The sequence below is a fragment of the Staurois parvus genome, unplaced genomic scaffold (assembly GCF_062004578.1).
Source record: "Staurois parvus isolate SC_StPar_1 unplaced genomic scaffold, SC_StPar_1.0 ptg001482l, whole genome shotgun sequence".
Lineage (NCBI taxonomy): Eukaryota > Metazoa > Chordata > Amphibia > Anura > Ranidae > Staurois > Staurois parvus.
Window position 1 is genome coordinate 512,481 of NW_028319278.1, and position 21,538 is coordinate 534,018.

Consider the following 21,538-nt stretch of genomic DNA (forward strand, 5'->3'; position numbering starts at 1 on the left):
CGCTGGCACCAGGGCAGAGTGCCGCTGGCCTCTGCCTAGAAACTACAGCCACCACTTGGATACCCCAGGGATGCTGGGTAGTCGGCCCAGATCCCCTACAGAAGGATGGAGTCGGCCCAGCCACCCTGTCTTCTCTCCAGCGGCTGAGTGGATTTCCGGGAGAAGGACCAGTCCGTACTTCTCCTCAGCGGCGGGTATGTTCTACGGGAGAGGCAGAGGTTGGCTGGGTGAGTAACGCTTGGTGTGGGACAATTTGCATGGGGTACTGTGCGGGTGCTGGCATTGAGGGACTGGAGGTGCAGAGTAACTTCAGAGTACATCCGTCTGGGATCTACTCCTGCGTTACTCTCCTGCCGAAAGGGGAGATATGTGACGGGAGTGACTTTTGGGGGTGGGGGGACCTCTGTATCATCTTCCCAAATTCCCATTATGTTTAAGGCACCCTGTGCCTGTTAAGGGGTACAGGGTGTGTATGGGAATGTCTGAGTGTTGTGTATAGTGTGTGTTCCTTTGTCTAGGCACATGGCTGTCCATTGTCTGTTTGCCATGTGCTACCCCCCATCGTGCTGTGTCTTCCTGTCCAGCCAACTATTATGGGATGTACTGTTTGTGTATTGGTGTGGGGGTTGGTCAATATCCTTTGCCATGTGTTTCATCCCATTGTTCTGTGTCTTGGGTTGGTTGGGGTGGTTCCCTGTAGCCCTTCCCACTGATAGGGCGGGCTGATGATGTATTTCCTGTTCCTGGTTGTGTTTCCCCGCCCTCTGTATATATTCTGTGTTTTGTGTTAAAATAAAGAGTTGGCTTTCTGTCTTAAGAGCTGGGTGCTGTCTATTTCCTGAGGGATTTCAAGGGCGTGGTCCGTGGATGGTGTTCGGACAGGGGAAGTTGTCCTATAACCTCTTTGTTTCCCGCTCCCTCAACCTCCTAGCGATCACGGAAACCTGGATCCAGCCCACTGACTCTACCTCCCCTGCTGCACTCTCCTATGGAGGTCTCACCTGGACCCACTCACCCAGGCCTAACGGTCGTAAAGGTGGTGGGGTTGGTCTGCTCCTGTCACCGCAGAGCACCTTCCGAGTCCTCCCAAACCCCCCCTCCCTATCCTTCTCCTCCTTCGAGGCCCACTGCGTCCGACTATTCTCCCCAACCCCCCTGAAGATTGCTGTGATATACCGGCCTCCTGGATCTATACCCCGCTTCCTGGATGACTTCTCCTCCTGGCTACCCTTCTTCCTATCCTCTGAGCTACCCACCATCATCCTTGGGGATTTCAACATCCCTGTCGACCTCGACAACCCAGACACAGCCCGTCTCCTCCACCTAACCTCCTCCTTTGCACTTGCACAGTGCATACAATCCACCACCCACTCTGACGGAAATATCCTGGACCTTGTCTTCTCCAACCGCTGCGCTCCCCACAACCTCACTAACACCCCCTTCCCTCTCTCTGACCACAACCTGATCACCTTCTCTATCTCCTCGTCCTCCAACGCCTACCCCTCCAAATGTCACACTACTACCAGCCGTAACCTCCGCAACCTTAACCCTGCCTCCCTCCACTCTGCAGCTGACCAACTCCACGACCGCATCCTCCCCCTGTCCTGCCCTGACTTGGCTTTGACCGCCTACAACAATGCGCTCTCAACAGCCCTTGACTCACTAGCGCCTTTAACCACACGCCCCGACCGCTCCAGCCCTGGCAGACTGATCACACCAAAACCCTCAAACGACAAAGTCGTGCCCTAGAGCGACTATGGCGCAAAACCAAATCCCAACAAGCCTTCACCCGCTATAAATTTTCCTTCCGCACCTACACCTCCTCCCTCCATGCTGCCAAACAGGCCTACTTCTTGACCCTCATTAAGGCCCTCTCCTCCAATCCTCGCCGACTCTTCTCTGCCTTCAACTCTCTACTCTCTCCACCCCCACCTCCACCCAGCACCTCACTCACTGCCCTTGAGATTGCCAATCACTTCAAAAACAAGATTGACACAATTCGCAAGGACATTGCCGCAACTCACACGCCCTCTCAACCCGTCCCCTCTCACACAGCTACCCCCTTATCCCCCCTCCCCCTCGACATAACCCGCAGGGACTTCGTTGCTGCTCAAACTCTCTCCAACCCCCTTCACCCTCACTCAGCTACCCCCTCATCACCCCTCTCCCACGGCCCCACCACTGCTCTGACCTCCTCTTCCACCCCACCCTACATTCCTCATACTGAAGCTCCCCCCACACTCCGCACCTTTGACCTTACTACCATCAAGGAAGTCTCCAAGATCCTCTCTGATGCCCGCCTCACCACCTGCCCCCTCGACCCTATCCCCTCACAACTCCTACGACCTTCCTCCTCCTCCATCCTACGCTCCCTCACCCACATCTTCAATCTCTCCCTCTCTTCAGGCACTTTCCCCTCCCCTCTGAAACATGCACACATCACCCCCATACTTAAAAAGCCCTCCCTGGACCCCAATGACCCGAACAACCTCAGACCCATCTCCCTGCTCCCATTTACATCTAAACTCCTCGAGCGCCTAGTCTACACCCGCCTATGCTCTCACCTCAACGACAACAACCTCCTCGATCCCCTACAGTCCGGCTTCCGTCCCCTACACTCCACCGAAACTGCCTTACTCAAACTCTCCAACGACCTGCTAACCGCCAAAGCTAATGGCCACTATTCAGTGCTCCTACTCCTTGACCTCTCTGCGGCCTTCGACACAGTCGACCACCCCCTCCTCCTCAAAAAACTACACTCCCTCGGCCTCAGAGATTCTACTCTCTCCTGGCTCTCATCCTACCTGTCACAACGCTCTTTCAGCGTTACCTATAATGCCACCACCTCCCCCTCACTCCCCCTCTCTGTTGGGGTCCCTCAAGGCTCTGTCCTCGGGCCCCTTCTCTTCTCCATCTATACCTCCTCCCTTGGCCAACTCATACACTCTCACGGCTTCAACTACCACCTCTATGCCGACAACACACAAATCTATCTCTCAACCCCCCACCTCACCCCCTCGGTCTCCGCCCGAATCACACACGTACTGAGTGACATATCAGACTGGATGTCGCTCCACTTCCTTAAATTGAACCTCTCCAAAACTGAGTTTCTTGTCTTCCCCCCAGCCCGGACACCACCCCCCATTGATTTCTCCGTCACATTCAACAATGCTACCATCAAACCCGCCCTGCAGGCCAGAGTACTGGGTGTCATTCTGGACTCCAACCTATCCTTCCAGCCCCAAGTCCAATCTTTAACAAACTCGTGCAGACTCCACCTCCGCAACATCGCCAAAATCCGCACGTTCCTAACCCCAGAAACCACTAAACAGCTCATCCACTCCCTCATCATATCACGACTCGACTACTGCAACTCCCTCCTCACTGGCCTGCCTCGCCGCTGGCTATCCCCGCTTCAGTCCATCCTGAATACGGCTGCCAGACTCATTCACCTTTCCAACCGCTCTGTCTCCGCCACCCCCCTCTGCCAATCCCTCCACTGGCTTCCGATTGCGCAACGGATCAAATTCAAAATCCTAACGCTGACGTACAAAGCCGTCCACCATACTGCCCCGAACTACATCACTGACCTAATATCCAAGTACCGCCCAGCACGCACACTCCGCTCCTCACAAGACCTCCTTCTCTCTAGTTCCCTGGTCTCCTCCTCCCATGCCCGCCTCCAGGACTTCTCCAGGGTGTCACCCATCCTCTGGAACTCCCTGCCCCAACCCATCAGATTATCACCTACTCTCCTCTCCTTTAGGCGCACCCTGAAAACCCATCTCTTTAGGGAAGCCTACCCCGCCCCCTGCTAACTTGCCGACCTCCTCCACTCTTCCTACCACTCCATCCCCCACAGCTATCTCCTCCTGTGCCACCACCCCCTCCCTCCTAGATTGTAAGCTCGAAAGAGCAGGGCCCTCGATCCCCTCATGTTTTGCATTGTATTGGTATTGTTCTGTCACATGTTCTGTCCCCCTCTGTAATGTACAGCGCTGAGCGAACTATTGGCGCTTTATAAATACTGTATAATAATAATAATATAACGGAAAAACTCAGTGCGGTCTGGGTTCCGGTTCCGTTACACTTTACTTTGGCCTTCCTCTGTCCTAGGCACTTTACTTTGGCCTTCCTCTGTCCTAGATGCTTGACATTGGTCTTCCTCTGTCCTAGATGATTGACATTGGCCTTCCTCTATCTTAGCTGCACATTGGCTTTTCTCTTTCCCCAATGCTTTACACAGGCCTTCCTGTGATCTAGACGCTTTCAATTGTCCTCACTCAGTACCCTCTGTACCCTCTTCACAGCATAGAAAATCTTTGGCCAACAGACTCTAGAGCTCACCCTCCTGATAATTTTTGAATATTGATATATGAAAAAAAATTCTATTAAATTATAATTAAAATGTTATTTTTCGAAAAGTAAGGCTACAGGCACTACACAATCCTTATTGGTACTGTTCTACCCCATGTGTTAAATTGCCCCGCTTTTTACCTGGAAACCTTACAAGGCCCCCGTTCTTACATTGAGATACCTGCCCATGGAAATGCCTGAATCCTTGGTCCTGCCATCATACATATAGAACATTTGTATACAGATCTCACATTGAGATACCTGCCCATGGAAATTCCTGAATCCTTGGTCCTGCCATCATACATATAGAATGTTTGTATATAGATCTCACATTGATATATCTGCCCATGGAAATGCCTGAATCCTCGGTCCTGCCATTATACATATAGAGTGTTTGTATATAGATCTCACATTGAGATAAGCTGCCCGTGGAAATGGCTGAATCCTTGGTCCTATCATTCATATAGAGTGTTTGTATACAGATCTCACATTGAGATATCTGCCATGGAGATGCCTGAATCTTTGGTCCTAGAATCCTTGGTCCTGCTATCATTCATATAGAGTATTTGTATACAGATCTCACAGTGAGATGTTTGCCCATGGAAATGCCTGAATCCTTGGTCCTGGAATCCTTGGTCCTGATATCATTCATATAGAGTATTTGTATACAGCTCTCACATTGAGATATCTGCCATGGAAACGCCTGAATCATTGGTCCTACTATCTTGTAGGCAAGTGCCTGCTAGGAAAGTGTGCTGCTAGTGAGTGAGCCAAAACTGCCCAGGCTAGGGAAGGTCTAAGCTTTGGGTCTACCAGTTTCTCTGACTTTTGGAGTTCTGCCCTCTATCTTGGTTTATTTAAAAATAAGGGTGAAGGCCAAGCTCAAGAGTGAGTAGGGCCACGTGGGAAGAAGTTCTGGATAACAGAGAAAGGTGTAAGCTTGGGGCAACATTAATTTCCACCCTAAGGTGATGCTCCACCTTTCTCTGCCAGTCATGAACTTACACCTGTACAGGTAGGACTTGGCAACCACAGCTTAGTTAGTGTGGAGGACTGAGTTTGCATTATGATCGGTAATGTTTCAGAAGCATTCAATAAAGTTTCTTGAGCTGTTCAAATGCCTGGTCTGAAGTCATTAAAAGAGGTGTATGGTGGTATGTGTAGTATCAGAACAGGGCCTGCAAAACACTTTTGGGATACAGGAGGAAAGCCACTACAAAGGGTTAACTCAACAAGAGAGTCAGAGCAGGAGAGTAATTGCCATGGGCAACGATAAACTGGTGAGAATGTATAACAGCCGGTCAACTAAGCGTGGTACCTGGTGTAGGTAACAGATCCATTAGTAGTGAGAGGGTCAGTGTTCTAGCACTCTCCCTAGCAGTCTGTTCCCCAAAAGAATCTGGGACTGAATGTACATGACGGAGGCCTCATGTACCTGGCCGCATGGTATGGGAGAGAGCAGGAGTTAATTGAGTGCATGCATGATGTCTCCACTATGTGCACGCCGGGAACCCATTTTGTCACAGAGTGAGGTGGCTGGAGTGCTGGAGAGGACATAGGCTTAGCAGTGTCTCTCCTAGATGTAACATAGAATGAGCTAAGGTGTGTAGTAATATGAGACAGTAAGTTTTTACACAGAGTGACTACGTACATCACACTACTGCACACGATTTACGCCTTCTCTCTAAGCTGAGGTTCTGACGTAACGTTGACTTTTAGGTGAATGTGGTCCTGCCTGGTAAACTATGTAACCATGCTCTCATTTTCTTTCTCTAGGTGGGTTCACAACTGGCCTGCTGGAAAGGGATGGTTGGGGTATTTGCAGAACTGGAACCCAATGTCCCCCAAGGTCTTCATACTTAGAGTCTGAAATCACCTATTACATCATTGGGCAGAACCCGCTTCACCAACGACTCAATCTCAGTCACTTTACTGAGCACACTGGAAGCTGCAGATAGAGAAAAGCTTTTATTAGTCTATCTGTAAATTCACAGAGAGGACCACACAAAGATTCTGAACTACAGACAGATGCTGAACTGAACTACAAAGAGATACTGCACTACAGAAATACTCTGAACAAAAGAGAGAAGCCGAACTTCCGAGAGACCCTTAACTATGAATAACGGCTGAATTACAAAAATACACTACTGAACTACAGAGGGAGGCTAAACCAGACAAACATTCTACACTCATGTTTAGGAAAATTATGGTTGGATGGGTAAGTGCTCGATTGAGTGAAATATAATAAACTTACGATTAACTTTCTGAATCTCTACCGTCTGTTTCTTCAGAGCTTCCTGAATCTTCTGAATATCACTGGAAAGAGCACCTGTAATAGAGGACAACATAAGTTTATCTCGATTTGTTGAAGTGTCTCCTGTATATTCTCTCTTGCAGGCACTAAAAGAGCAAGGGAAGCTCCTTCGTAGGAAACAGTAAGAGGACCTCCATCACAGGAGACAGTAAGAGGGCCTCCTTCACAGGAGACAGCGAGATGATTTCCTTCACAGGAGACAGTGATAGGATCTCATTCATAGAAGACATTGAGAAAACCAACACAACAGACAGTAGGAGGAAATCCTTTTCACATAGGAGACACTGAGAGAACCTATTTCACAGGAGACAGTGAGAGGTCCTCCGAAGGAGAAAGTGAGAGGATCTCCTTCATAGGAGATAGTGAGAGAACCTCCGTCACAACAGAGGAGACAGTAAGAAGACTCGCTTCACAGGAAACAATGAGGAGAACTCCTTTGCAAGGAAACAGTGAGAAGACATCCTTCACAGGAGACAGTAAGAAAACCTTCACAGGAGACAGTAAGAAAACCTCCTTCGCAGGAGACAACATGAGGACCTCCTTTGCAAGAGACAGTAAGAAGACCTCCTTCACAGTAGCCTGTGAGAAGACTTCCTTCACACGAGACAGTGAGAGCGTGAGGACCTCCTCCACAGGAGACCGTGATAGGATCTCATTCATAGAAGACATTGAGAAAACCTTCACAACAGACAGTAGGAGGACATCTTTCACATGGAAGACACTGATAGAACCTACTTCACAGGAGACAGTGAGAGGCCCTCCAAGGGAAAAAGTGAGAGGATCTCTTTCATAGGAGATATTGAGAGAACCTCCTTCATAACAGACAGTGAGAAGACCTCCTTCACAATAGAGAGTAAGATAATATCCTTTACAGGAGACAATGAGAATACCTCATTCATGGAAGACAGTGAGAAGATCTGCTCAGGAGACAGTAGGAAGATTTCCTTCACAGGAGACAGTGAGAAGACCTCCATTGCAGGAGATCGTGAAAAGATTTCCTTCTCAGGTGACAGTGGGAAACTTCCATCACAGGAGAGAGTGAGAGGACCTACTTCTCAGGAGAAAGTAAGACCTTCTTGACAAGAGAGTGAGAAGACATCCTTCACAGGAGACAGTGAGAAGACTTCCTTCACAGGAGACAGTAAAAAGACAACCTTCACAGCTCCGGACAGAGAGCTAAATATACAGATGAAATAGATCTATGTCAAACAATTTACCTGTCATATTATTTCTAATTCCATATAGCCACATCCAGTGTCACCACCCCACCCCACCTGAAAAATTGAGCACATTTAATGAGAATTTAATAGTGTCCAACAGGAAACAGTAGGTATAAGGGTCTCGATCCTTACAGTTTACATCGTATAGGAATCTGGAGCTATAAAAGTCCTGGTGATTACAGCTTACATCTAATAGGGAAGAGGAGGTATGTGGATCCTGATAATTTCAATTTGTATTCTATACACTTTAACCTTCTTTGGAGAGTCGAGGGTAACCTTTCACAACCTATTTACCAGTAAGGAACCCTTGAAATAATCTTCAAGAACCCCTGCTAAAGCCAAATAATTGTCAGTGGGAAAATTGTCTCTTACATAGGTAATCGGTAGGAAGAATGCCCTTTACATGGGTTGCTAGTGGGAAAAATGTCCCTCACATAGGTGGTTAGTGGGAAGAATGCCTCTGAGAGTGGTGGTCAGAATGCCACAGATAACCAAAAAAAGATCAATGTTGTCAGGCTAATGGTTCTGCCAAGTGGTGTTGGCTCCAGCATTATGCAATCACCATCAAATGGGAGGTCAAGCAGCCACAGCTCCAGGAAACCCTTACCAATCTTAGGAGGAACCTTAGGGTTCCATTGAATTCTCGTTGGTTGGAATGGTTGGTCTAGGGGATCAGAACAACAAGTGAATGTGTAACAAGAGGTAGGTAGTACAAAGAGCAGCTGAGAAAAGAAGAAAAGGGATTGTCACAAATAATTTACAGAAACTAGTGGAACTTGTAACAGACTATTGGAAGTGGTCAGAGTAAAAGATGAATATAAATATCTTGACTTCCATAAAGAATTGAGTTTGAGGGTTTCAAGCATTTACTACTGCTGGAGACATTGGCAGAAAAAAAGGAGAGAACATGTGATGAAATGGCAATGATATAAAGGAATATACTCACTCTTCATTTTCTGGATCTCCTCTGCTTGTTTTCCTTCTGCTCCCACAACAGTTGGAACGTTTTTGGAGAGAGGCTCTGTAATACACAGAGAACCAGTTCATCCCAGTCTGCCAAAAGGTTAATTCTAGCTTAGGGAATGGGTTAGGAGTTAGATAAGTGTAAGGGTCAGGGGTTAAGGGGACAAGATCAAGTGTTGGAGTGAAGGTTTTGAAGGCTATGTTTAAGTGTAAAGGGCTGGTGTCAAGTTTAAGGGTCAGCTCAAGCATAAGCGCAATGACGAAGATTACATTCTAAATGCTCATTTTAGAGGATAGCCGAATCCATCTCCTCCAATAACGCACCACTGAGTTCCTTCATTGATGTTTCCAGGGCAAACAGTTTCTTCATCACCGTGGAATCTGGGGGTGAAGAACAGGGTGAGTAGGTATAACCTCAAGTACACAGTGCCTCCTCTCCCCCCAGTCAAGTTCCCACTTACCATCCTGAGACAGCATGCTTCCCAAAGAGTGCATCCCCATACTCAGATTCCTGAGCTTCACATCCATTTTCTGTTGCATTTCATCCAGTCGTTGACCTACCACAGACAAATAACTGATGTTTATTCCTATCAATTAGCATCAAAGCAGGTGAATTCCACAAACTGCATCCAGAATTGAGCCTTACTATGACCCAGCTCTCCATCTGTCCTTTCCTTGTATTAGATGTCATCTGAGAGTAACTATTAGACACTTTTGCTCTCTGTACTGATGACATGGGAATGTTGATTCTTAGCAGTCATACAAAGGCCAAGATCAGTTTATTTCCCCTTTACCACCTCCCCCGGATTACCTGTGACGGCCTTCATTGAGGTTTCCATGGTAGACAGCTTTTCTATCATCCTGGAAGCTGTGAGTAGAGAACATTCATAGGGTGAGTGGACATACCCTCCTTCAAGCATTGTTGACCTTCACACACACTTGTGGTCCCTCTTACCATTCTGGGACAGATGGTCCACTTTGGAGAGTATGTCTATACTCAGTTTGTCGATCTTCATCTCCAAGTTCTTCCTCGTCTCATCCAGCCATTGACCTACCAGAGAAGAAAAAACTATTTTTTATTAAAACCAACCAGTGAATAAGAAGGTAAATCCCTCAAACTGCATTTATATTGGATTATCTGATTATCACCCAGCTCTCCAGGTGTCTGTTTTTTGTTTAAGTTTTTTTCCTCTGTAATTGTATATCTTGAGAAGGAAGGCATTGAATTTACATGATTATGTAAATTTTGATTCTGGCATCCTCACAAAGATCCTAATCAATCATCAATTACTTTTTTGGTAGAATAAAAATGATCTGTTTTCACCATTTGTGTTGTTTTCCAATTCTTTCCTCACTTTTGCTCTTTTATTACCTTTAAGATCCTTCATTTAAGCTTCTGTGGCAGACAGTATCTTCATTATCTTGGAATCTGTTTGTGTTTTTCCCCATCCTCCCTCCCTCCTAACGACATCCCTCAACTTACCCTTGAGGTCCTTCATTGAGGTTTCCATGGCTGACAGCTTCTCCATCATCCTGGAATCTAGAGTTGAAGGGAACAATTTAAATACTATTTATTTTAGGCAATAACAATAAAGCCAAAGCCGCATATTGCGCTAATCCCAATACTTCAGGTAAAAATAAAGGAGTGACTTAATTATGATGACCAATTCAGACAAAATGAAGCAGTCAGAACTGCATATAATACTTATACGGTATATTGTGTAAAAATTACAAAGTCCAAATATGAAAAATATAAGTGTCCAAAACAGTAAAGTGTAAGAATTGTGACCACATCCACCAACATAAGAGCCTCAGAATTCAGGTATCTTGAAAACAGCTGGAAAAGCCTCCACCAGAGAACACAATGCAGGCTTACCAGATAGCCATGACCTTCTGTCAGGGCTCCAGGTATGACCGGAGGTGTGTGGACCGACACAGGGAAACACAGACTTCAGGTATGGCGTGTAAAACAATGTAATTTATTAAAGGCAACACAAACATAAACGCAGTGCAAACAAACCAAACCCGAAACTAACAAAAATACGTACAACCAGGTGCAACAAACCCTTAACTGATATATATATGTATAAATATGGAGCACAACGTAGTCAGGCGGGCCGGGTCGGTAGCTAACGGGCAGACAAGGTACAAGGAGTAGGCAGAAGATTGGTCAGGAGTAGCCGAGGTCGGTGCAGGCAGCGTTCAAGCAGAGTCAGGATCAAGCAAAGTCAGGATCAGGCAGAAAGCAGACAGGATGCAGGTACAGGGGCTCATGGGAACAATACACCAAAGCACTGACTGCAGGCCTGGCCATTCCTTAAATACACCTCCTGCAATAAGCCTCAGGTGATGGCTTGATTGCAGGAGTGAGCTTCTGGCTGCTGAGAGCACCCGCTGGCCAGCCCTGGTACTGCATCCCACACGGCAGGTGAGTCCCACCACCAGTGGTGAATCCATTCCTGACACCTTCTAACTAAAGAGAGGTCAAGATGCAAATCAACACAATAGTTCCACAGAAATCTCCTCTTATGTGATCCTCAATATCTTAAATATATGCCAATCATCACCGATAATCCAGAACTTGAATCTCCTTAACCCTCCATCCATGAAACTTGTACAGGGAATAGAATCAAAAAGCCCGACATAGTGGAAAACCATTAAAACCTTTATTTAAAATAGTATAGCACTTTAAAACATCAACTTCAGTTGGTAAGAAATTGCTTCCCCTGGACTTCCGGCTACACAATGACGTCACAACAGACTCTACCCTACATGTTTTGTCACGCCTGGCCCTACCCACACCATTGTAGACTCTTACAGGAAAGCAATTTATGCTTACCTGAGTCCCTGCTAAATACAATTCCAGTTTTATAATCTGTGCCCCAGAAGACATCAGGTGTGACGAAACACGTAGGGTGGAGCCTGTTGTAGCATCACTGCATAACAGGAAGTATTGAGATTAGCGCAACATGCAGCTCTGGTGTATTTGAACTATGTTTATTATCTCATAGTATGATTGCAGATTTTTCCATTTAATACTCAGCATTCACCCAAGCACGTTACTCTAAAGTAGCAATGAAGGCCAATATCCCCTAAACTTCATCCAGATTGGATCCACAATGGACTCCTTTTTTATTAGCTATCATCTGAGATAAATAGTTTATCTTGAAAACTACAACTTTGTGTGTAGACAGTTTTTGTTTCTCAGTAATGATGATGGCCACAGAAAAATCAGTCCCAAATCCCAATTTCTGGTGTTAATATAGACTTTTTTATTTGAGTTCAAACCCTTGGCCCCTTTTTACCTCCTTCTCTCCACTTACCACTGAGATCCTTCATTGAGTTTTTCATAGTTGAAAGCTTCTCCATAATCCTGGAATCTGATGAAGAAGAACACTCAAATTGTGAGTAAACATTACCGTTTTCACCCAAAGTCTTCCTTTTCCCCATTGGAGGTCAGTCTTACCATCTTGAGACAGCTGCCCTATTGCAGAGTACATCTCCATACTCAGATTCCTGAACTTCACTTCCATGCTCTGCTTCATCTCATCCAGTTGTTGACCTGAGACAAAGAACTGATGTTTATTTCTGTAGCAAAAGGAGGTTAATCTTCCCCAGTTACATCCATATTTGAGACGTCATCTCAGAGTAGCTACATGTTGAGAAGTTGGATACCATGTGTTTCTCCTCAGAGCACACACATCAAGGCACACAGCATTTCCTACATTCCTCCACTGGCTCAAAAGAACAGTCTATGGTTTCTTTTTGGGGTCTTATTGAGAATGATGGGCTGGGATAAGAGAGAGGGAGCATGGGATACCCTGAAGACAATAGAACTGGACAACTTGAGGACTTCTCAATTTCTGGATGCTCTTTGCAAACTGATGGCTGCACTGCACAACTGCTGAATGTCCCATAGGATCCCTATATAGATGGTTACCTGTACTCATTCTAGAGTTCAGCAGCTACACAAAGTCACCATCTCCTCAGCAATAGGGTTACTTACTCACTTAGCCACAAGATCATTGGTTGCCTCCTATTGTATCCACAAGGCTGTTCCTAGTGAGGGAGATGTAGACTTACACCGTCATAGGACAGCTGGACTCTTTCCCACCAACTTCCTCCTGGATCTCTCCAGTAAGCTTCTCCAGACCCCACTTGATCCTTGGTTTTCTGTTCTTGAATAAGCTCTCCAGCTAGGCCTAGCTGGGGCCTCAGTGTCTTCCTCACAGAGCCTTCCAGAAACCTGTACAAGGAAAGAGCCCCTGCACTGGGGTCTCTTCCAGCAGAACTGAACCTAGGAACTCTACTTTTGCTGCTCAGACCCCAGACTATTTACGGGTTCTCTCATCACCTTCTGGGCACACCTCCCCAGGAATTGTCTGGAGTTCTATAAATATTCAGTCTGCCTGCTCTGTTCTACCTCCCATTATACTTCTAGAATCCTATAAAAGACAGGGGAAAGTAACAGAACAACAGCCTGTGAAACACTGAGAAGCCCTAAATAATCAACTCCTGCTCCACCGATTACAGCAGAACCAAAATTAATTTACCTAGCGGCCTCCTACACTAGGACGGGGCTACACTCGCTCTGATGTCCTGTGAATGTTGACTCATGGCAGCCAAATAAATGTCAACATCAATCAACAATTCCATTTTTCAGTAAATTAATTCCCTTGTTTTATTCTCCATTTTTGTTCTCCTCCATCCCTTCCTCACATGTGATCACATCCCTCAGCTTACCTTTGAGGTTCTTCATTAAAGTTTCAATGGAAGATAGCTTCTCTATCACCCCGGAATCTGAAGATAGAGAATATTGACATGAGCTCCACCTCCATGACATGCTCTGTGACAAACCCAACCGGGACAGGGGCTTTTGGAGGGGACTGCAGGCTAGCCTCTTGCCTACTGACCTTGGCCCTGGCATCTTAGGGGGCTCTATTCTTTGGTGGGTGCCTGGGGGGACCTTTGGAGTAGTTTACTTTGTATTCAAGTCCAAGTCTCCCAAAAACAAACAGATTCTGAGAACTGGAGGACCAGGACACAGATTTGGGGTTCCTGTGTCCAAACCAGCATGGACTGCTTCAACCTCTCCACTTCCTAGACTCAGAGACTCTGAGCAGATGTTGATATAATCATCTCACACAACCTGATGCTGAGGACTCTTGCTGTAATCTGTTTATGAAGGTGTCACGCGTTTACTGTCTCTCCCATTGTGTGCCTTCTAGGTGTGCATTCCATTGGTAATTGAGTTAACTGAGTCACCTATTGTTTCTGTCTGTCTGCTAATCCTCCTGGAGATGTGATTCGTATTGTGCCCGCTTTACGTTGTCACCAAACCATTATGGGGTGTTTATGTGCTTAGCTTTATGTTAACCGCTTCTCCTCCACCCTATAGCAGAACTACTGCTACAGGGCGGCAGGGGTGCACAAAATCACGTATATATGCGTGATTTTGAAGTTCCGGGTAGGGGGTGTACAGGAGCCGCGCATGCGCCCTGCCACTGCTGCCATTCGCGGCCTCGGCTGTCAATCACCGGGTCCCGGCAGGTGATTACTCGCTGGCACCCAGTGATCGCCGAGTATTACTGATGGGGGAGAGAACTGTAGGTAAACAATACAGATCTCTCCCCTGTCAGCTCCTGCATACGGCTTTATATGGCTCTGCATAGCACAGTCATACAAAGCAGTGTGATTACAGTGGAAAGCACACACACAGTATACTGTGAAACAGCACACAGTTAACCCTTTGATCGCCCCTCATGTTAACCCCTTCCTGCCCAGTGCCATTAGTACAGTGTCAGGGCTTTTTATTAGCACTGATCACTGTATTGGTGTCACTGGGGATGTCAGTGACACCAAGTTAGTTCTCCCCCCCCCCAGTGTCAGAATGCCCGCCATAGTCCCGCTATAAAGCGCTGATCGCCGCCATTACTAGTGAAAAAAAAATCCCAGCATATATACCGCCATTTGTAAACGTTATAACTTTCATGTAAACCAATTAATTTACACGTATTAAATGGAGCAGAATACATTTTGGACTAAATTTAGGATTAAATTAGATTTTTTGCATTTTTTTATTGGACTTGGGCAAAAAGTCAAAAACACTGTTTTTTTTTTTTTTTAAATTGTCAGTACTTTGCTTTTTTATGATAGTGCAAAAAACAAAAACCGCACAGGCTATTAAATACCACCAAAAGAAAGCTCTATTCGTGGGGAAAAAAAAAGGACATAAATTTCATTTTGGTGCAGAGTTGCATGGCTGCGCAATTGTCAGTTAACATAATGCAGTGCCGTACTGCAAAAAATGGTCTGGTCAGGAAGGGGGGAGGGGATCCTCTGGAGGGCAAGGGGCTTGAAATTTCCTGCTCACATTTGGCGAGTGAAAATAACATGGGGGCGAGTGTGTCCCAGGCGCCGCATCGGAGGGCGGGGGGCGGGTGCTACCAGCAGCACCAACCTGCCCCAAACACTGTGTTGAGGGGGGCGCCGCTCCTCAGTGACCTGAGTGATCAAAGTTTCACTCCTGTCACAGGGAGCAGCTGCTGACACTTGCTGGAGGGAGGACTAGGCTTTCTCCTCCCTACTGCCTGCAGGGGGCAATAGACAGCCGGCACTAAGGGGTGAATGCAGAGTGTCCTTCCTCTCTCCCCTTGTCATGTGACTTATCACATGACTGAAGGAGGGAAAGAAGGAGAAGCTTCATTCACAAGATCTGAGAGTACAAGGGGGAAGGGTGAGGTTACACTTATGGGGAACACCTGATGTAAAGGGGGACTCTGATTGGTACACCTTATATAAAAGGGGACTCTGATGGGGACACCTGATGTAAAGGGGGACTCTGATGGAAACACCTTATATAAAGGGGGACTCTGATGGGGACACCTGATGTAAAGGGGGACTCTGATGGAGACACCTTATATAAAGGGGGACTCTGATGGGGACACCTGATGTAAAGGGGGACACCTGATGTAAAGGGGGACTCTGATGGGGACACCTGATGTAAAAGGGGACTCTGATGGGGACACCTGATATAAAGGAGGACTCTGATAGGCACACCTGATATAAAGGAGGACTCTGATAGGCACACCTGATGTAAACGGGGACACCTGATGTAAAGGGGGACTCTGATGGGGACACTTATTTTCATTTTATGTTTACATTGTTTTATGTTAACCACTTACCCTCTGGACTCTATTAAGCTATTGCTGTTATGTTTCAATTGACATAATAAAGCTATGTTATAATTTCTGTTTTTCATATTTTGGACTCTTTTATTCTAAAGAAAAATGTAATTTCATAAGCTTTAAGGGGGCGTGGTTGGGGGCAGGGTTGGGGGACAGTCCAGGGGTGGGGTTGGAGGTGGATCTGGTGGGGCAACTCCTGGGGAGTAAGGTGTTTGCCTGACTAGTAGGTCTAGACTTGAAATTTTAAGCCCTGGACCGGTAATGTGTAATATTTGTTTTTATTGTTCATGTGGGGACTGTCCCTATTCCTGAAATCTATAAAAACCTGTATTTCTGTTCAATAAAGGAGTCCCAGTTGGCACCTAAGCTAGCATCATCTAGTCTTGGGTGCAATGTCCAGCTATAATACCTCGGTCCTGTGTCCTAGCGGCGAGGAAGCAGTTCTCTGACGGAATCACCCAATCGGGGTGACGGGCAATCCATCACATGCTCCATCTGATGGAGTCACTCAACATCTACATCGTGCGTTGTCGTGAAGTTCAAACTCTTTGGGTAGCAGACATAAACCAGCCAAAAATACTACTTTATGAGGCAGTGGCTCCAAAATCTCTAGTTTGGTGAAACAGTATAGACTTCCTTAAGGTTGGTTGATCAGATTTGCCTGAGGTTGGTGGAACAGCATGAACCTCTTTATGGTTGGAGGGGCAGGATAGATCAAGGAGCCCCGCCGTGTCTCTAAAGGTTTGGAACCATGAGGAAATATAAGAGCACATTCACCTCTGTTGTGTCTTGTTTCTCCAACATCCCCTCCATGCCAGAGCTGTAGCCTCAAAAGAACCCCCTCTGACCCCTATGTCACTGCAGGATCGGGGTGGTGATTTAGGTGTCAGAGGATGGACCAACAGCACAAGATGGGGGTGAAGGCAGTTGACATTCCAGGACGTTTTGATTGTCAAAGAGACTTTGAAAGGCTGCGATGCTGGAATGGATGGAAGCTGCAAGAAATGAGCCACTGGAGGGCTGACCATAATCTGTCTTCTGTATAGCTGGGATCTGATTGTAATAAATATTTGTAGGCCTGACCTCCTCCATGGGAAAGGATACACTTACCTCTTCCTTTCTGGATCTCTTCTGCCAGTTTGTCCATCTCTCCCAGAATCCTCTGAGTATCCCTGGAAAGGGAGTCTAAAATATAAAGAATACCTGTTTATTTCAGTCTGCTATGGAAAAACACAAACACCAAGCCTTCCAGGGTAAAGGTGCAGCCCAGGAGAAGTCTGGGGAAGTGGCAGCATTGGTGGATGACAGGAGAAGATCACCCTGGTCTCCTCCTCCCATGCCCGACTCCAGGACTTCTCCAGGACTTCCCCCATCCTCTTGAACTCACTACCCCAATCCATCAGACTGTCACCTACCCTCCTCACCTTTAGGCGCACCCTGAAAACCCATCTCTTCAGGGAAGCCTACCCCACCCTCACCTAACAGCCGATCTCCTCCACTCCTCCTACCACTCCATCCCCCACAGCCACTTCCTCCTGTACCACTATCCTCTCCCTCCTAGATTGTAAGCTCCCAGGATCAGGGCCCTCGTACCCCTCGTGTATTATATTGTTACTGTATTGTCTCATGTTCTGTCCCCCCTATAATGTACAGCGCTGAGCAAACCTTCTGCCGCTATATAAATCCTGTATAATAATAATAATAATTTGGAAATCAGAGAAGGCGTGGTTACTTAGTGCAAATCTGAAATGGAATTATTTTGATTTTCTTAAATATTTGCAAAAAAAAAGTGCAAAAAAAAAAATCGGCAAGCTTTTTTCCAAGCAAAGAATAAAAAAAATGATCGATGTGGCGATGGGTCAGATTTGTAAGGTGCTTCATATATCACCTCATATAGTAAGTCCATCACCGAGGGAGGGTGGGGGCCAGCTTCAGTGTGGGACATGCAGGATGGAGAAGAACTCAAAGAAAATTCAGGAAAATCAGATATAAAAAGATGAGAATGTTTTATGCATGTTGTATATATGGAGATATGTGGTATTGTTATCTGATATATAAACGGTGATTATCCCAACTTATAGGACCAGAGGAGCCGGACATTTACAAGGATCAGGACTTTACAAGCAACAAAGTTACAAAAAAAATAAAAACACAATTTTGTCAAATTTTAAAAACAGAGCATTGTGCAAAGATGGTGATTGTGATTTATATATCTTTCCCAGTCCTTCTAAATGTATGGCTACTCTGGTTATTATACGTATATATAAATATATTACAGATCTGATCAATGTTTATAAACAATGTTACTTTATCTCCTGTCTGATCGATGTTTATAAACAATGTTACTTTGTATCTCTCTATCTCCCGTCTGATCAATGTTTACAAACAATGTTACTTTGTATCTCTCTATCTCCCGTCTGATCGATGTTTATAAACAATGTTACTTCGTATCTCTCCAGCTCTCGTCTGATCAATGTTTATAAACAATGTTACTTTGTATCTCTCTATCTCCCCTCTGATCGATGTTTATAAACAATGTTACTTTGTATCTCTATCTCCCGTCTGATCGATGTTTATAAACAATGTTACTTTGTATCTCTGTCTCCCATCTGATTGATGTTTAAAAACAATGTTACTTTGTATCTCTCTATCTCCCGCCTGATCAATGTTTATAAACAATGTTACTTTGTATCTCTCTAGCTCTCGCCTGATCAATGTTTATAAACAATGTTACTTTGTATCTCTCCATCTCCCGTCTGATCGATGTTTATAAACAATGTTACTTTGTATCTCTCTATCTCCCCTCTGATCGATGTTTATAAACAATGTTACTTTGTATCTCTATCTCCCGTCTGATCGATGTTTATAAACAATGTTACTTTGTATCTCTCCATCTCCCGTCTGATCGATGTTTATAAACAATGTTACTTTGTATCTCTCTATCTCCCGTCTGATCGATGTTTATAAACAGTGTTACTTTGTATCTCTCCATCTCCCGTCTGATCGATGTTTATAAACAATGTTACTTTGTATCTCTCCATCTCCCGTCTGATCGATGTTTATAAACAATGTTACTTTGTATCTCTCCATCTCCCGTCTGATCGATGTTTATAAACAATGTTACTTTGTATCTCTCCATCTCCCGTCTGATCGATGTTTATAAACAATGTTACTTTGTATCTCTCTATCTCCCGTCTGATCGATGTTTATAAACAATGTTACTTTGTATCTCTCCATCTCCCGTCTGATCGATGTTTATAAACAATGTTACTTTGTATCTCTCTATCCCCCGTCTGATCGATGTTTATAAACAATGTTACTTTGTATCTCTCTATCTCCCGTCTGATCGATGTTTATAAACAATGTTACTTTGTATCTCTCCATCTCCCGTCTGATCGATGTTTATAAACAATGTTACTTTGTATCTCTCCATCTCCCGTCTGATCGATGTTTATAAACAATGTTACTTTGTATCTCTCTATCTCCCGTCTGATCGATGTTTATAAACAATGTTACTTTGTATCTCTATCTCCCGTCTGATCGATGTTTATAAACAATGTTACTTTGTATCTCTCTATCTCCCGTCTGATCGATGTTTATAAACAATGTTACTTTGTATCTCTCTATCTCCCGTCTGATCGATGTTTATAAACAATGTTACTTTGTATCTCTATCTCCCGTCTGATCGATGTTTATAAACAATGTTACTTTGTATCTCTCTATCTCCCGTCTGATCGATGTTTATAAACAATGTTACTTTGTATCTCTCTATCTCCCGTCTGATCGATGTTTATAAACAATGTTACTTTGTATCTCTCCATCTCCCGTCTGATCGATGTTTATAAACAATGTTACTTTGTATCTCTATCTCCCGTCTGATCGATGTTTATAAACAATGTTACTTTGTATCTCTATCTCCCGTCTGATCGATGTTTATAAACAATGTTACTTTGTATCTCTCCATCTCCCGTCTGATCGATGTTTATAAACAATGTTACTTTGTATCTCTCTATCTCCCGTCTGATCGATGTTCATAAACAATGTTACTTTGTATCTCTCTATCTCCCGTCTACTCGATGTTTATAAACAATGTTACTTTGCATCTCCATCCCCCGTCTGATCGATGTTTATAAACAATGTTACTTTGTATCTCCATCTCCCGTCTGATCGATGTTTATAAACAGTGTTACTTTGTATCTCTCTTGTCTCCCGTCTGATCGATGTTTATAAACAATGTTACTTTGTATCTCTCCATCTCCCGTCTGATCGATGTTTATAAACAATGTTACTTTGTATCTCTCCATCTCCCATCTGCTCGATGTTTATAAACAATGTTACTTTGTATCTCTCTTGTCTCCCGTCTGATCGATGTTTATAAACAATGTTACTTTGTATCTCTCCATCCCCCATCTGATCGATGTTTATAAACAATGTTACTTTGTATCTCTCCATCTCCCCTCTGATCGATGTTTATAAACAATGTTACTTTGTATCTCTCCATCCCCCATCTGATCGATGTTTATAAACAATGTTACTTTGTATCTCTCCATCTCCCCTCTGATCGATGTTTATAAACAATGTTACTTTGTATCTCTCTATCTCCCGTCTGATCGATGTTTATAAACAATGTTACTTTGTATCTCTCCATCTCCCGTCTGATCGATGTTTATAAACAATGTTACTTTGTATCTCTCCATCTCCCCTCTGATCAATGTTTATAAACAATGTTACTTTGTATCTCTCCATCTCCCCTCTGCTCGATGTTTATAAACAATGTTACTTTGTATCTCTCCATCTCCCGTCTGATCGATGTTTATAAACAATGTTACTTTGTATCTCTCCATCTCCCATCTGCTCGATGTTTATAAACAATGTTACTTTGTATCTCTCTTGTCTCCCGTCTGATCGATGTTTATAAACAATGTTACTTTGTATCTCTCCATCTTCCATCTGATCGATGTTTATAAACAATGTTACTTTGTATCTCTCCATCTCCCCTCTGATCGATGTTTATAAACAATGTTACTTTGTATCTCTCCATCCCCCATCTGATCGATGTTTATAAACAATGTTACTTTGTATCTCTCCATCTCCCCTCTGATCGATGTTTATAAACAATGTTACTTTGTATCTCTCTTGTCTCCCGTCTGATCGATGTTTATAAACAATGTTACTTTGTATCTCTCCATCCCCCATCTGATCGATGTTTATAAACAATGTTACTTTGTATCTCTCCATCTCCCCTCTGATCGATGTTTATAAACAATGTTACTTTGTATCTCTCCATCTCCCCTCTGATCAATGTTTATAAACAATGTTACTTTGTATCTCTCTATCTCCCGTCTGACCGATGTTTATAAACAATGTTACTTTGTATCTATCTCCCGTCTGATCGATGTTTATAAACAATGTTACTTTGTATCTCTCTATCTCCCGTCTGACCGATGTTTATAAACAATGTTACTTTGTATCTATCTCCCGTCTGATCGATGTTTATA

The 21,538-nt window shown here is 44.6% G+C and overlaps 1 protein-coding gene across 1 annotated transcript in view; it reads right to left on the bottom strand.

Annotated features, from left to right (window-relative positions):
- The window catches only part of LOC149435681 (uncharacterized), a 49,060-nt gene that overhangs the window by 12,114 nt on the left and 15,408 nt on the right, over positions 1-21,538 (bottom strand). Inside the window, exons 6-17 of the mRNA XM_089662489.1 lie at positions 17,151-17,225; positions 13,597-13,653; positions 12,320-12,415; positions 12,177-12,233; positions 10,337-10,393; positions 9,809-9,904; positions 9,665-9,721; positions 9,315-9,410; positions 9,176-9,234; positions 8,837-8,909; positions 6,611-6,685; positions 6,233-6,304 (exon numbers count right to left, since the gene is read on the bottom strand). Of these exons, the coding sequence (XP_089518615.1) occupies positions 6,233-6,304; positions 6,611-6,685; positions 8,837-8,909; positions 9,176-9,234; positions 9,315-9,410; positions 9,665-9,721; positions 9,809-9,904; positions 10,337-10,393; positions 12,177-12,233; positions 12,320-12,415; positions 13,597-13,653; positions 17,151-17,225 (870 nt within the window). The remainder of the gene's footprint in view (positions 1-6,232; positions 6,305-6,610; positions 6,686-8,836; positions 8,910-9,175; positions 9,235-9,314; positions 9,411-9,664; positions 9,722-9,808; positions 9,905-10,336; positions 10,394-12,176; positions 12,234-12,319; positions 12,416-13,596; positions 13,654-17,150; positions 17,226-21,538) is intronic.